At 37.9% G+C, this 15,868-nt stretch overlaps 1 protein-coding gene across 1 annotated transcript; it reads right to left on the reverse strand.

The window, feature by feature from the left end:
* Positions 1–10,650: 10,650 nt before the first annotated feature.
* On the reverse strand, positions 10,651–15,441 carry lhx6b (LIM homeobox 6b). Its single transcript, XM_072665310.1, has 8 exons — positions 15,430–15,441; positions 15,172–15,294; positions 14,469–14,590; positions 13,934–14,148; positions 12,527–12,609; positions 12,317–12,412; positions 11,870–11,984; positions 10,651–10,748 (listed from the first exon to the last, which is right to left on the reverse strand). The coding sequence occupies exons 1-8, from the start codon at positions 15,439–15,441 to the stop codon at positions 10,651–10,653; spliced, it is 864 nt and encodes a 287-aa protein (XP_072521411.1).
* Between the last annotated feature and the right edge of the window lie 427 nt (positions 15,442–15,868).

The raw sequence follows: 15,868 nt of genomic DNA on the forward strand, positions 1-15,868 counted from the left end.
CTGACCAGATAATACTGCTCAGTGTCCTTTTGCTTTAAAAACCCTACAACAGTTTTACAAACAAATAAGATCATCAATCTGAAACACCACAGATGCAGCACTGACACCCTATTTAGTCAGTAGTCAAGTCAAGTCAAGTCAAATTTATTTGTATAGCGCTTTTTACAACTGTTGTCGTCACAAAGCAGCTTTACATAATTATTACTTAATAAAGAACAGAGACAGAGAAGAAAGAAGAAATAACATGAAGCGTCAAAGACCCCCGTGAGCAAGCCAACGGCGACAGTGGCAAGGAAAAACTCCCTCAGAGCTGGAGGAAGAAACCTTGGGAGGAACCAAGACTCACAAGGGGGACCCATCCTCCTCTGGCCAGACTGTTTTAAACATTAATGATAAAAATTACCAAACCAGGTACAACAGAAAGTTAATAGTTGTGATATTAATAGTGTCAGACAGGCACGAGTCCATCTAGGTTTCAGCACGGCCACCAAACAGGCAGCAGCGGCTGGCGGGTGAGCCATGGGTGGTGGCGGGTTGGGGGGGACCCGCTGGCTGGACTGGTAGGTGGCAGCTGGTTAGATGCAGGTAGAGGGGACCTCAGCGGGCAATCTTCCTGCAGATCGGGCTGGGTGGCCATTTACTCGGGGAAGGTAAAGAGAGAGAAGTTAGTTCTAAGAGGAATTTTATGGAGTGCAGAGAATGTTGATCATCAGCATCTGGGTATTATCACAGCATAATTAAAAGGAGAGAGCCAGAAGGTAACACGGACACGGGTGCACCCTGAGAACACCAGCATCTATCTGCTCCACCGTCAACAAACCTGAGTGATCGCGTGTAAGCAGCGAGACGACAGCTCCAGCATCTCAGAGTACTACAATTCCCTGGGTCCGCGAACCCCTGGACCTGCAGCCCTTATCTAAGAAACATTAATTACCAAAAGCTAAACTAAACATATAAGTTTTCAGTTTAGATTTAAAGATTGAGACTGTGTCTGAGTCCCGAACATTATCTGGAAGGTTATTCCAGAGCTGGGGGGCTTTATAGGAAAAGGCTCTTCCCCCTGCTGAGGTTTTCAGAATTTTGGGAACGCGTAAGAGGCCAGCACCCTGAGATCTAAGTAGTCTTGATGGTTCGTAATATACTATAAGATCCTGCAGGTACTCAGGAGCGAGGCCATGTAGGGCTTTATATGTTAATAAAAGAATTTTGTATTCAATACGGAATTTAACTGGGAGCCAATGAAGTGCTGATAGAACTGGACTGATATGGTCAAATTTTCTAGTTTTAGTAAGGACCCTGGCTGCAGCATTTTGCACCAGCTGAAGTTTATTGAGGTTCCTGCTGGAACAACCTGACAGTAACGCATTACAGTAATCTAGCCTTGAGGTAATAAAAGCATGTACTAGCTTTTCTGCGTCTTGTAGTGATAAGGAGTTTCTTAGTTTGGAGATGTTCCTAAGCTGCATAAAGGCTGTTCTACTAATATTAGCTATATGTTGCTCAAATGATAAATCTGAGTCGAATGTGACGCCAAGATTTTTAGCTGCTAAACCAGGAATGATGGGAGAATCTGCCAAGTCTAACATTAAGTCTGATAGTTTATTTCTAGAGTCTTTTGGACCTAAAAGGAGAACTTCGGTTTTGTCACTGTTAAGGAGAAGGAAGTTATGTGACATCCAGAGTTTTATATCCTTTACACAGTCCTCCATTTTCTGTAGTCTAAATTTATCGTCAGGTTTGGCTGATATATAGAGCTGTGTGTCATCTGCATAGAAGTGGAAATTAACGCCATGTCTGCTTATAACTGAGCCCAGTGGTAACATGTATAATGTAAATAATAGTGGTCCTAAAATTGAGCCTTGCGGAACTCCATATCTTACTTCTGTGTAGTTTGAAGATAAATCATTTATCTTTACAAATTGGAAGCGTCCCGTTAGATATGACTGGAACCATGATAGGGCTGTCCCTGTGATTCCAACCATTTTCTCTAATCTTTCTAGTAATATAGAATGATCTATTGTATCAAAGGCTGCACTAAGGTCTAGTAGGACTAATAAAGATACGTAGCCTTGATCAGAGGCAAGAAGGAGATCATTCGTAATCTTCACTAGGGCTGTCTCTGTGCTGTGATTGAGTCTAAATCCAGACTGGAATTTCTCATACATGTCATTTTTACTCAGGTATAAGCAGAGTTGTTGGGCCACAGCTTTTTCTAATATCTTAGATACGAATGTTAAGTTTGAGATGGGTCTATAATTAGATAATACGCTAGGATCAAGATTTGGTTTTTTGATTAAAGGTTTTATAACTGCTATTTTAAGGGTTTGGGGTACATGCCCAAGGCTAAGGGATGAATTTACAATTGTTAAAAGAGGTCCGATTATAATTGGGAGAATTTCTTTTAGCAATTTAGAGGGAATCGGGTCGAGTGTACATGTTGTACAATTAGCTGAGGATATAATTTTTTCTAGTTCTGGCTGTGGAAGTGGGTAGAAGGCTTCCAGCCTTTGTTCTACAACTAAGTTTTGTTCTAAAGCAACTACATCGGGTGACTGCCATGTTTGATTTAATAAGCAGGGTTGGATTTGTTGTCTAATATTTTCTATTTTATTATTAAAATAGTCCATAAAAACATGACTAGTTAAAGATGTTGGGATCTGGGGTTGAGTATCTGCCTGGCTTTTAGTAAGTTTAGAGATCTCATTAAAAAGAACTCTGGGATTGTTTTTGTTTTTCTCGATCAGCGAGGCCAGATACGCTGAGCGAGCTTTAATGAGTGCCTTTCTATACTGACTAAGGCTGTCCTTCCACGCAGAGTGGAACACCTCTAGTTTGGTCGTCCGCCATTTACGCTCTAGTTTCCGCACTGTTTGTTTTAAGGTACGAGTTTGATCACTGTACCACGGTGCAAGCCTTTTTTGCCTCATCATTTTATTTTTGAACGGTGCTACTTTGTCTAAGGTTGATCGGAGGGTATTCTCTAGATCGTTTGTTAATTTGACGAGCTCCGTTTGGTCTGACGGAGTGTAAGCTAAGGTCGATAGGGGTGGGAGATTTTTAGTAAACTGTACAGTTGTCATTGGTGTTATTGTGCGTTTTAGGCAGTGTTGGGGAGAAGAATTTACATTTTGCCTTAGATGTAGCTCAAAGGAGATTAGATAATGATCCGATATTACTGAGCTTTGAGGTAGAATATTTAGCTGATCAATGCTAACACCCAGGGTCAGGACTAAATCTAGGGTATGATTACAGTAATGTGTGGGTCCAGTTATGTTTTGTATAATGCCGACAGAATCTAAAATTGATACAAACGCCTTTGTTAATGGATCGTCTGCTTTTTCAAAGTGAATATTAAAATCTCCTACTATTATAACTTTGTTGCTGCACACTGCCAAGTCTGCAGCAAAATCACTAAATTCTTTTAAAAATTCAGAGTAGGGCCCTGGAGGCCTATAAATATTAATCAGTGAGAAAACATTTTTATTTGTGGCTGGATTTGATATATTAATGTAGATAAGCTCAAAAGAAGTGAAGGTGTTACAGTGTTTTTGAATAATCTCTAGTGTATTCTGATAGATTATACATACTCCACCTCCTCTGCCTGATAATCTAGGGCTATGTACATATTTATAGCCTGCGGGGGTGGCTTCATTTAGTGCTATATATTGATCAGGTCTAATCCAGGTTTCGGTGAGGCAGAAAACATCTAGTTTCTGATCACATATAATTTCATTCACGATCACTGCTTTTGAGGTTAGTGATCTAATGTTAAGTAGACCAAGCTTTAGGTCTGAGGTGCTGCTGTTATCGTTGAAATGAGAGATTTTAACACTGATTAAAGTATTAAAACGAGCTGATCTAGATGTTCTACGTTTGGGTTTAATTCGGGGCACAGACACAGTCTCAATACAGTGAAACCTGGGTCTCAATACAGTGAAACCTCCCATTCTATTCTATTCTATTCTATTCTATTGGCAGTACTTCTCTACAGGGACTAGACAAGCTGTATGTGCGCATTTGCACATCTGTCAGCAATGGGTGCAATTAAAGTAGCTGAATGCATTCATTAGAAGAGGTGTCCACAAACATTTGGACATATAGTGTATATAATAAGAATAACTAGACTAATGGAGCATTTTAGTAAAGACCACCTTCATGAAGGTTGGATTTTGTCAGTATAATTCACAGTATAGACAGAATATATTGTCATGCATTTTCAATATATTACAATATTTGTATAGGAATAATGTTTTGGTAAATTAAATCCATATACATACCTAAATTTTAAATTCTAAATCCTGAAACAAATAGCTCAGTGACGCATCTAAAAACTTAACCTATAAGGGTTTACATGAGTGACTTAAAATGGCCCAGTCTACAAATAGTAAATATATGTGGTCAGATTTGTATACTATAGTTAGTGAAACTTGTGAGTCTTGCGTAACCTGTTTAACTTGCAAGGAGTTTCGACTTGGTTCTATGTGAACTGGTCCAGTTCCACACTATACACACCAATGAGAGGGAGGCTGCATTAGGCAGAAATCTGAGAACTCTGCTCTACATTGGGGCAGGCCTTTGCAGACCAAACTAGCCAGGAGGAAGCAGGGACAATGGACTGTCAGAAAGAGCAGAAAGGCAAAACCCCTGAGAAACTGGTCCAGTCTGGGAGCAGGGCTGATCACCTGACTCATTCATATCAGGCCATGATTCTTAATTCCAGCCTCTATTGTTTCGGCGTCCCTCTATGCCACTGAAGACAGAGGCACACAAATCTGCCGCTTGCATGCAGGTGGGAGAACGTTCATGAAGACAAATGTACGGGAGACACAGGAGACCAGTCTATCTCCCAGACTAACCTCACACCTACATTTTTTTCACATTCAAAATATGATTAATAGCAGTTCAGTGAACTGATCTTACCGTCTATGTCATCAAATTAGAATAAAACCTGAATGTTTTGGAGCATTGCTGTAAGGATGATTGCATTCAGTGACAAGAGATCACCCCCCACCTCATGTCTGACTCCCCAACTCATCCCAAAAGTACTGGATGGAGCAACACCATCATTCCAGAGAACACAGTACCACAGCTCCACAGCTCAGTGCTGTGGGCTTTACCCCTCTAGCCTATGCCTGGAGTTAGGCATGGTGCCAACAGGTTCATGTTCATGCTTCTCGATAGCGTCCTATTCTATTGGCAGTACTACAGGGACTAGACAAGCTGTGTGTGTATGCATTTGCACATAGCTTCCACAAAACATTTGCATTTCGACATATAGTTTACATTGATGTTTAGCACCATGCCAGCAAGACAATGCAAGACCCCAAGTTTGCGTAATGTCATGAGTAACACAAGAAATAAAGGTGCTTCAAATGGTTCTTTGAGTGATGCCATAGAAGAACAACTTTTGGTTCCATAAGAACATTTGAAAGGTCTTGATTAAAGGTTTCCTTACCAATTTAAATACCCCTGCGTCTCTATTACAAACATTCTTTATAGAACCAACAATGGTTCTTCTTTGACATTGCTCAAGCACCCTTAAGAGTGCACCAGATTTCAACAGTACTGAGAGTTTGTGGGGATGTGTTTGGAAATGTGTGGAGAAGAAAAGCACTCCAACCACTATAATAGGTGCATGGAGAGCATTGAGGAATGTGTGGGGAAAATTATTTTATGAAAAATGTTATACATACCAATATCATTTTTGGCTTGTTTTTTAGTTTTATTAAGTTGATTATTGGTGTTTATAAGTGAATAAAAAAAACAGATACTACCTGTTATCTTCGATTAATCAGTCACCTGTCACATTAGCAGCTCTTTGCAGCAAGAACCACTACCACCATCATGTGGAGAAGAATGCTAGTACACATTTAGATCTTATTGTATATCAATTATTAGCATTTCTCTTCTTCTATTCTATCTACCATTCATTCAGAATTATTTATACAGGGTACAAGGCAGCTACAGGGTTCAAAGAAACGAGAAAAACAAAAACCGACAAAAATAGAGAAATGAACATCAGCGATAAACCAAATGCTAGTCCCTGTAGAGAAATACTGCCAGAATAGGACTCTCCTACTCTCTCTATTGGCATGATGAAAAAAAGAAAAAGTCCCTATTAATGTTTAACAAAGTTCTCACCTGTGCCGATCCTCTGAACACCTCCGCTGTGACTCCTGGAGGAGCACCCCATTGTTGCGTATGAACAAAGAAGGCCTGCGTTCCTCCTGCTGATCTCTGGTCTTCACACCACTGCCTTGCTCTTATTAATAAACCAAACACAGTATGGAGAATATAATTACCTTAGAAAAATTAGGCTGGCTTACTGGACGTAAAAAAATACACAGTGTTTGTTTCATATGTATGTAAAGCTTGTGTTCAATTCATTCAGTTCAGTTGTACTGTTAGCAACCCTTGGCCACATTGTCAACAGGGGCCACTGTTTACATACTGTACATTCACATTACATATAAAAGGTCTGACAGTGTAGGTAAGTCCATGGTTTGACTGGCTTACCTGAGGTAATGCGGACACACTGCGGAATGCTTGGCTCTTGTTGGGTAACTGGATTCAGAGGCTTCAGGATACTGACAGAGAGACGTTATTGAGGGAATATTCAGCAGGGCATTATTTTATCAAATGCTCACACTGATCTACATTCTAGTGTTTGTATAAACTAGGAAAAGTTGACATCATTTCTACTAGATGACTGTTTGAGTGTTTGACTGTGGTCAGTGATGGTTTTTACTCAGTGCTGGAAAGTGAAATTGATTTTGAGGTTTTACCACTGCATTGATCTTCATATTTCTCCAAAGCAGGCCAAACAAAAAAATATCAAACAAAAAATTATATACCCTCTGGTCCTGTTTCTGAGAAGGATGTGTGTGTTGTGTTTGTCTCCCTGCAGTCTGAGACCTTCATTTTCCCTGCTGGCCTGTGATGCATTATCACCCTGAAAAACCAAGCCATTCATCTTTCAGTTCCTTTACAGTCATTTGGATGAACCTCTGTTGTCTGTTTACTGTTTAAATGTAAATGTAAAGTGTTCTTTAATAGTGAATTAATATATCAAAGACAGCAGGTCAGCTTTACAAGTCAGCTTTACAAGTTCCCTCACTCTGATTGGAGTACTGAGTTGTTGAGTTGAGTCCCGCAACAGAGCAGAGCCTCTACAAGTGATTACGTCCAACTCTGGAGCTCCACTTCCACTTCCCTGCCTAGTGTCTCCACTGCCTGTCCTTTAAGTTAGAAAAAGTTGATAGTGATATGACTAGTAGATATGACTGATGATGAAGCTGGCTGGTTCTGATCTCTGATAGATTTTGTACTCCTTAAAAAGTGAAGAAATAAAACCTAACAGTAATGATACCTTAGACCAGAAAAGAGAAGAACTATGTTCTTGTTTCTGGGCCGGGACCTCAGCAAGGGAAGTGTTTCAGCAGAGTGTTTTGCCTGTATTATATGTAAAGAGACATTTTGCTTGATGATAATACTGCTTAAAGAATCCATCAGGAAACCTTGTCAGTTAAGTAATTACTTCAGCAAAAGGACAAATTAAGGCATTTTGTACTGAATGACACAGCTCATACATCTGAAATGTAATTAATTGATCTGAAGAAATAGCAGATCAGAATGGGAAATTTACCCTTTGCTACAAGTAATGCTGGAACAAAAGTTAAATATTTTAAGCAATTGATTGAATTATTGATTGAACTGAATTGTGTTTGGGTCTTAAAGAACAGATTTAGTTCTTTGAGGTGTGTTTTTATTAATTCTTGTCCGTATTACATTAAAAATAACAAAATCCAATATTCAAAGTCGAACAATCCAGTTGGTTCATTTTTAAATATATCTTATTATATATATCTCACTAAATGTATACAGTAATGGTACTGATATGGTGGTTGGAAGAACACAGTTTTGGTGCCTAACTTCTCTGTGAACACCAGACACTCTATGAATTTGCTCAGTTCCACTAGCAGCTCTCCTAATATAGCTACTTTAATGAAGGGCTGATTAGATAAACTAGGCGTTGTATTGTAGCAGTAAATACAGGCCTTACTTAACGACAGTTGCATGTTAGATATGCCATTTTAGCATCTGTCACAGGATCAGACTGGACTCTTTACTTTTCCCTCTAATTTCTGAACCAGCCTTTTGTGCTGAAATACACCCATCAATATTAGGAGGCCATATTTAAGACATCTAAAATATCAGCATTGACAACCTACAAGAACATAGTACTGACTGATAATAATGTAGTAATGTGTAAAATGTTCAAGTAAGGCCTTACTTAATAAGTACTTCAAAAAAAAATGCTTATTTTTAATCAGATTAGGTTACCTGATCTCTTCTGACAGTCTGTGTTGCTTGTCTCTCTGTTTTATTTGAAGGCAGCTCAGCCTTCTGGTCTAACAGAGCCTTTCCAACACACTTCAGCAAATCAAGAGACCTTCCAGACTCCCTTTTAGGGACTGGGGCTGGGGGCGCCAGTTTCCACAAACCGGACATGAGACAGACTGCTCAGCTCTACAGAAGGAAGTCTGCGGAAAACTGAACCTGAGGAAGTTACTAAATTAGCGCTAATATTCAAATATTAGCCGCTGAAGGTGCTACTGTACCTTAAAAATGGGCACAGTGCTGAATACAGCGTAAATAAAGTAAATATATGGTAGTATTGTTTTTGAGCTGTTTTGCTTGTTCTCCATGAACTCACACTAGGAAGAAGGTGTGTGCGCTGTAACCACGGCAACAGAGCCTTCATCATTATTACCGCACACATCACATCACAATGAGCTACCCAATGCTCATACTCAATGGTGCGTTATTGTATTATTTGCTTTTGTGTTCAAATAAAAAAAAAATACTGTTACTAATAATAACACATTAAACAATTTCTTATCATCTGAATTACCTTATATTTAACCTCTGATACAGTGATTATGTCATCAATTTTTTTTCTTTTCTGATATACCCAGGATTAATATGGTGCAGGAGTCCAACCCCCAAAAAAGACATACTGGGGCACTGCATGCCACTCACCAATTAAGTCTCACCTCATTCAAAGTTCATCCCAAAAATACTGAATGGAGCACCATTATCGTTCCAGAGAACACCCATCAGCTCAATGCTGGACGGGCTTTATAAAGGTCTAAGGTCTTTATAAAGGTGCACATATTTGTCACTGTACAGTGACAGCGAAATGTGCAGTGACAGCGAAATAGCGAAATGTGTCCTCTGCATTTAACCCATCTGGTAGTGAACACACACTCACACACACGTGTGTTAGGAGCAGTGAGTACACACACAGAGCGGTGGGCAGCCAACTCCAGCGCCCAGGGAGCAGAGAGGGTAAAGGGCCTTACAGTGGCAGCTTGCCAAGCCCGGGAATCGAACCCATAACCCTGTTATCGATATCCCGGCGCTCTAACCGCTGAACCACCACTGCCCCTTATACCCCTCTATACCAACGTCTGGCATTAGACATGGTGCCAATAGATTCATGTTTAAAATGAGAAAGTCCTATTCTATTGGCAATACAAGGATTAGACTTAACGCTGCGTGTTTAGATTTGCACATCTGTGTCAGCAATGGCAGAAGGGCAGTCCACACATATTTGGACATATAGTGTATGTAGTATCACATAGATATTACATTATTAAATGATTTATTTCATTATTCATATAAATTTTTAGATATGATAAAATTAATAGTCATAGACATCATTTGTCCTTGTATCTTTTATTCACTGTGGAAATCCAGAATGTATGTCTTTACGATTTTCTGATACCGGCGGATACCCACCCAAACATGTGAATAAGGGCAGCATGGGCACTTTTCCCCACTTCAAGCACTTGTCTAGGCTGTTTTCATCAGCAGGGTTATGAATTAGCTTCTCATAAAATCTATGTACTTCATTCATTTCTCCCAGTCATTCTGTTCATGACAGAGTGTTGCGATGGTACAGATTTGAGCATTTAAAAAAAGGCATAGTTCACAAATTACCCATAAATGAGTGGGAGCGTGTGGTCACTTTTGTATCGCCTTGCCTTTTTACAAATTCGCAATCCGCTCAGCAGGCTTAAGTGCAGGCTGATCAATACAGCACTTTGAGAATATTCAAGAAACAGCCTTAAGAATGGACAGATCTATAAGTGATCAATAATGCATGCAGAGTTCAGTGCCTGTTATGATCACCATTAAATTGGTCAATGGGTGAAGTGTATAATGGTCATCGTTAGATCGCCCGTTGGATGAATTGTGGTATCTATTAAACACACAAAGCTGAAATTAAGGACCTCCAACCTAAAGCTCCATCATTACATACCAAAGAATATTGCAAGGGCTTGGAAATGATCTGTGGCAGGTTAAGCAGTTTTTATAAGCATCTACATCCATGTTTGTTTTATACTTGAATATGCTTTGTGTATGCATGCAAAACGATGCCACATCATTATTAATACTGTGTGTAATTAGTTTATTATTGTTTAAATATTGCTATAAGTTTCATGTCAATCATTTATTGTGTATAATATTAGCATCCTCTTAATGTAATTATCTTTGGTCTTATGATAGACATTTAGCTTGAGAGGAGTAGATATGATCAGACTGAGACTCACAACAATCAGATTTAAATAGACGGTGCATTAATCATGTTGTTGCCTCTGTGCTGCTACTCCAAATTTCCTGCAGGTAACTGAAAGGTGACATGGCCAGGCTCTGAGCAGCTGTCAAAGGGGGTGATTGATCTGCGACGGAGACAAAAAAAACACAGTATTTTTTTTTTAACACAGACTATGTATTACAAAAAAATAATTTAAACTTTCATTTTTTTATGAGAAAAATTAAGATATGAAAAGTAATTAAGAGTTTGATGTGAAATGCCCCTTTCCAAACTGTTCGCAGTGGGGAAACAAGACATCTATAACATTTAATGCCTCTTTAAGCCACCTCTTCAAGTTATTACATCAATTGATGTCTGAGACACTGTTATATGATATAAAGATATAATTAAGGTACTTAAGGATTTTGGCCTGAACATTAATATTTTAAAGATAGTACTTTTCTATTGAATCACTTTGATATCTATACATATGAAAACACATAAATGTTCACTGGGCTCATAAACATCACAACCCCAGGTTTCTATCATCACTATTGTCCAGAAATCCTAGCAGTAAAGTACTGTACAACACACCTCTGGTCTACATATTTATTCCATTTTACCTTTAGTACCATTAGGATATTTACGTAGTAGTATAGTAACTTACTCACCCAGCCTTTATGCACACAGTTGCACATGTACATATTTGTATTTGTACATTTTTGTACATCTAATGATTTATTGTCATTGTACTTATTGTCTGTGCACCCAGTCTCGTGTTTTGTCTATTGTCCTAGCACTATTGTACCATGTCCTACCAATTCTGCACCAGAGCCTAACAGTGTTTTGTTGTACAGTACAACCCTGTATGAGTATAATGACAATAAAGTTGAATTAAATTAAATAATAATAAAAAATGTATATTTCTATAATATAATTTTATTCTATGTAATTTTGGACTAGTTCTTTCAGTTTATTCATCATGAAATATTCACTCCAGGTAATGGTCAGATGGCAATTTCAAAGAAGTAAAATTAGTGTGGATTTACCTGAGCCAATTAACCCACTTTAGCTGAGCCAATGAACCCATCCACTCACTAGTACTTCCCCAGCACTCCCCAGCAACGCTCACAACACTAACCTTGGCCCATAGTGCCAACATCTTAGATTGTAATTATATGTAGTCTGTAGTACATGGAGTGTAGCTGAGAGATGTGATGCAGTGTAAATCATGTGGTGGAGTTGGCGTAGTGCTCTGCAGCTCACCTGTGATGTACTGATGCTCAACTGAGAGCTGTGCTGTCTCAGGTAAACAGTGTAGTTCATTCAACATCGTGCCAGGGTGCTTCTTGTGTCTTGCCCGGCAGTTCTGAAACCAAACCTATGAAATGTGTCAATCTTTAAACTCCTACTGCTCCAGAGATTATTTAGTTATTAAGCTTAAGGCAATATGTTGTGCAAACCTAGACCCAATAGAGTTTAGTGAGCCTACAATCCTGGGGCACCCAGGTGACTCACTTCTCTACCTTTGCTTATAACAGGCCTATCCAGCCGTTTCTGCAAAGGGCCGGTGTGGCCGCAGATTTTCAGGTTCTTTTAATATTCAGAACTACTTAATTAACTAACTAATCTTAAATACGGCATAATAAACTGTTTAGTAACTCTCTACGGTATGCACATACACATTTTCATCACAGTGTGGTGTTTCCTTACCTGTATCACTCTTCGGCTTAGTCCCGTCAGGTCTGACAGTTTCTGCAGAGTCTGAGTGTCAGGGTTGTTGTCCTGGGTGAACTGTGTCTGCATGACCTGAGGAGCAGTTCATAGGAAAAATCGACATGTAAACTGATTGCTGACTTCTAATCTTTCTGCAAAGCACAATGATTTGTTCTGTTGTTCTGTACTGTAGAAAAGGTCAGATACCTGTAGCTGCTCTGGGGTAAAGGAGGTGCGAGTTCTTTTGGAAGGCTTCAACAAACAGTCTGAAGGTAAAGCTCCATCCAAGCCTTATCAGAGAGAAATAAATTTATACAATAATTATAATGAATCATTTTATACATTTATGCATTTAATATTGCTACAATAATATGTGTGTTATGCATTATATTAAAAACGGTATATATATATATATATACGGTATATGTATATATATATATATATATATATATATATATATATGCTTTTACTTTTTAAGGTTTTTAGTTGAAAGAAGTCAAATTATATATTTTTATATATTTTATATAAATATAGTTTTTTTCAAGTAGTAGTTTTATGGAAGCAAAATATTTGCAGATGTTTTTGTTCTTGTTGATGTTATTTTATTTTTATTTTTTTATACTAAATTGAAAAGAAGGCAAGTTCTCCCCAAATGTGATAGGTTACATAAGAGCTGAGAAGTAGCAAAGGTTTACTGTACTAAAGTCATTTTTTAGGTGTATGTACTTTACTTGAGTATGTCACTTAACCCATTTTATTTCCACTCCCTACATTTTGAAGAAACACTTTGTAAATTTTCAGAACAGGAAAAAAAGTATTTAGGTGTTTTTGCTAAAACAGACATAAATGAAAATACAGAAATAATCATATTCACATGTCAAAGACATCTAAGCTGTGCTTATAAGTTATATAGTACCACATCTACCGTCCGTGAACTAAATAAGAAAATGGAAAACTCTATCTAATTTAAGTGATATTATTTTTACATTTTTGCTGTACAAATTATTGGTATATTATATATAACATAACATAATTTGTCATTGTACAGTACATTAATTTTACAGTACAGTAATCTTTTATCAAATCAAAAAAGGTGAGTGAAAAGCATATGCAAAATAGAACTACAGAGTATATACACGTTATATATATTAACTGACACTATACATACACTATACATATTTTAAACACATCATTTTAAAGTTTATATACGTAATTCTATATAGATGTAAATTATATACATTATTGTACACTTAACCAATAGGTTGTGTACATCAGTCACTAAATAAACAACTGTATGTAAAGTTCAAATTAGTACATTTAAGAGAGTGTACTTGTAGACAGTACTTGAAATGTACACCATACTTCTTTTCTCATAAATGTGTTAACAAGACTACGTATGGACCTTTTGTTGTACTTCTGCCACCTCTAGTGTACATAAACCGCAAACACATCTGTCTAATCTTCTTAATCTGCCTATTTACTTCACTTTATTTACTTTTTATTGACATTTTCAGCCTCTGGGCTGGTAAGAAAGGGGTAAAACCACCAACCGGTTCAAATGACTGTAATGTAAGAATACACTATTCATTATTTGCTGTACAAACATCCACTGACCTTGCTTGGCTGCCATACTCTCCACCACAATGTCATAATGAACACGGCACAGGACTCTGCTGTCCACCAAGCCAAACTCCTCTCCTGTTGACAGCTGTCTTTTGCAGGAGAAGCAGGCAAAGCAGGCCAGGTGATATGTGTGGTTTTTGGCCTTGCGGACCCAGTCAGTAGAGCTGACGTGATGACCACACCAAGCACACTTTATACCAAAGATGCTGAAAGATGAAAGTAAAACCACAGCTGAGATGCTGTTATTACCTCATTTTTATACTATACTGCATCAAGTTCAAAGTAAGAACACAATCTCTTTGATTGTACAGATGACTAGAAGAATGTATTAACAAATGTTGTGTGGTCCTGTTATCAGACACATGAAGTGAAAAGGAACAGACTACAGCTCAGTGCTCCTCAGAGTCTGAGTCAGAAGAACAACCATTGCTTAACTGTCTTCACTGATAATTCAGCTGTTTATCATTTTTTTTCACTGCAATCCAGGCAAATAAACCTTTCAGTCAGTAATTCAAACAAAGCCCACCTGTTATAATCCATTTTACAGAATATCTCCTGATTCCTGAAGTAGCAGCTGCTGTGCTGATGTAAAGACGTTCTGCACACGGAGCACTCCAGACAGTTTGTATGCCAAGTTAAATCATTCACCTGAAAAACAGCCTTTATCTGTGATCTGTTTCAGAAAGCAGCTACTAATCAATGTCAGAAATACAGCTGTTGTACTAAAAAGCACTTACATAGTTAAGATTTCATACAATAACAGGAGTAACATACCGACACTATGTGTGTATAGATAGGTATGTTACTCCTGTTATAGTATGAAATAAGTAATAAGTAAGTGTATATATTTCATTACTGCCATGCAAAGACCTTGTATCTCCAACATTCTTTGCTTTGATATTCTGTGAGTCTGACAGTTGTTCCTTATATTTTATCAAGTTTCATAATCAATGGACCAATAGAAATGCTCCAAAATGCTCTAAGACCTGAAATAAAATGAATATTTATTATTATACATTTATTTAATAATTATATTATTTGGTTTATATTATTTTTAAGCATACACATCAATTATATAATACTTTATATTCATATTTATTATATTAGTAGCAGTATTTTTTTTACATTAACGTCCATTGAAAATAAAGAAGATTTTTTCTTCTTCCTGTAAATTTGATCATTTTTGAGATACAAGGTTGTTGCCTGATATATGTAAATATAATAAGCACCTTCAGTAAGTATCTGTCCTGAATTTCCCGTGTGCATCGTGCGCAGATGTAAGTCTCCTCATTTGCTGAAAATACTGGAGATAATTCACCCTTCGAATCCTCATCTGTTCCATTTGATACTGACTAGACATAAAACATAAATACAACAATATATATATATTTTTTTTTATTATGATGAGATTTATAAAAAGCATTCTGCCATTGATTGCTTGAATTATTCAATATGTCTCATTGTCTTTTTAGCCTTTGAATACTCACGACCATGACCATCCAGGCACAGACTAGAATAGCAGCAATAAATGAAAAAACCTCCACTTCATCTTACATTTGACCCGATTCTGAAATAACAAGACAGTCCAGTTTAAACTTACCATTTCTGAGGGTAACCGTCAGTGCAGCAGCTGGGTGCTCTCTGGCCTCACCTTACTCCTGCCCTGTTTTATAGGGCGCTAACAATAACTGCACAGCTACATCAGTGGACCCCAATTATGGCTGAACTGGAATCGATTAACTCACGCTCTTAACCTGGAACCCTTGAAAATAATTATCTTACACCATTCCAAACCTAAAAACCTGCCTTCTCCCTGCAATTAGTAATGACTTAAAGGTCCACGGTAAGGATGGAGTGAGAGTGTCAATTTCAGCTGTCCATCATACAAGACTGAGGACTAAGAACCTATATAACGGTCTGGCCTTC

This window comes from Salminus brasiliensis, chromosome 20, assembly GCF_030463535.1.
Source record: "Salminus brasiliensis chromosome 20, fSalBra1.hap2, whole genome shotgun sequence".
Lineage (NCBI taxonomy): Eukaryota > Metazoa > Chordata > Actinopteri > Characiformes > Bryconidae > Salminus > Salminus brasiliensis.

Bases quoted from the DNA above. Each gene is read 5' to 3' on its own strand.
- lhx6b (XM_072665310.1), bottom strand. The intron at 12,413-12,526 runs GTATCTGACCTT...ACTGCTCCTCAG, and splicing joins TTACCCCAGAGCAGCTACAG to GTCATGCAGACACAGTTCAC. The intron at 10,749-11,869 runs GTGAGCTGCAGA...TCTCCGTCGCAG, and splicing joins TGAGCATCAGTACATCACAG to ATCAATCACCCCCTTTGACA.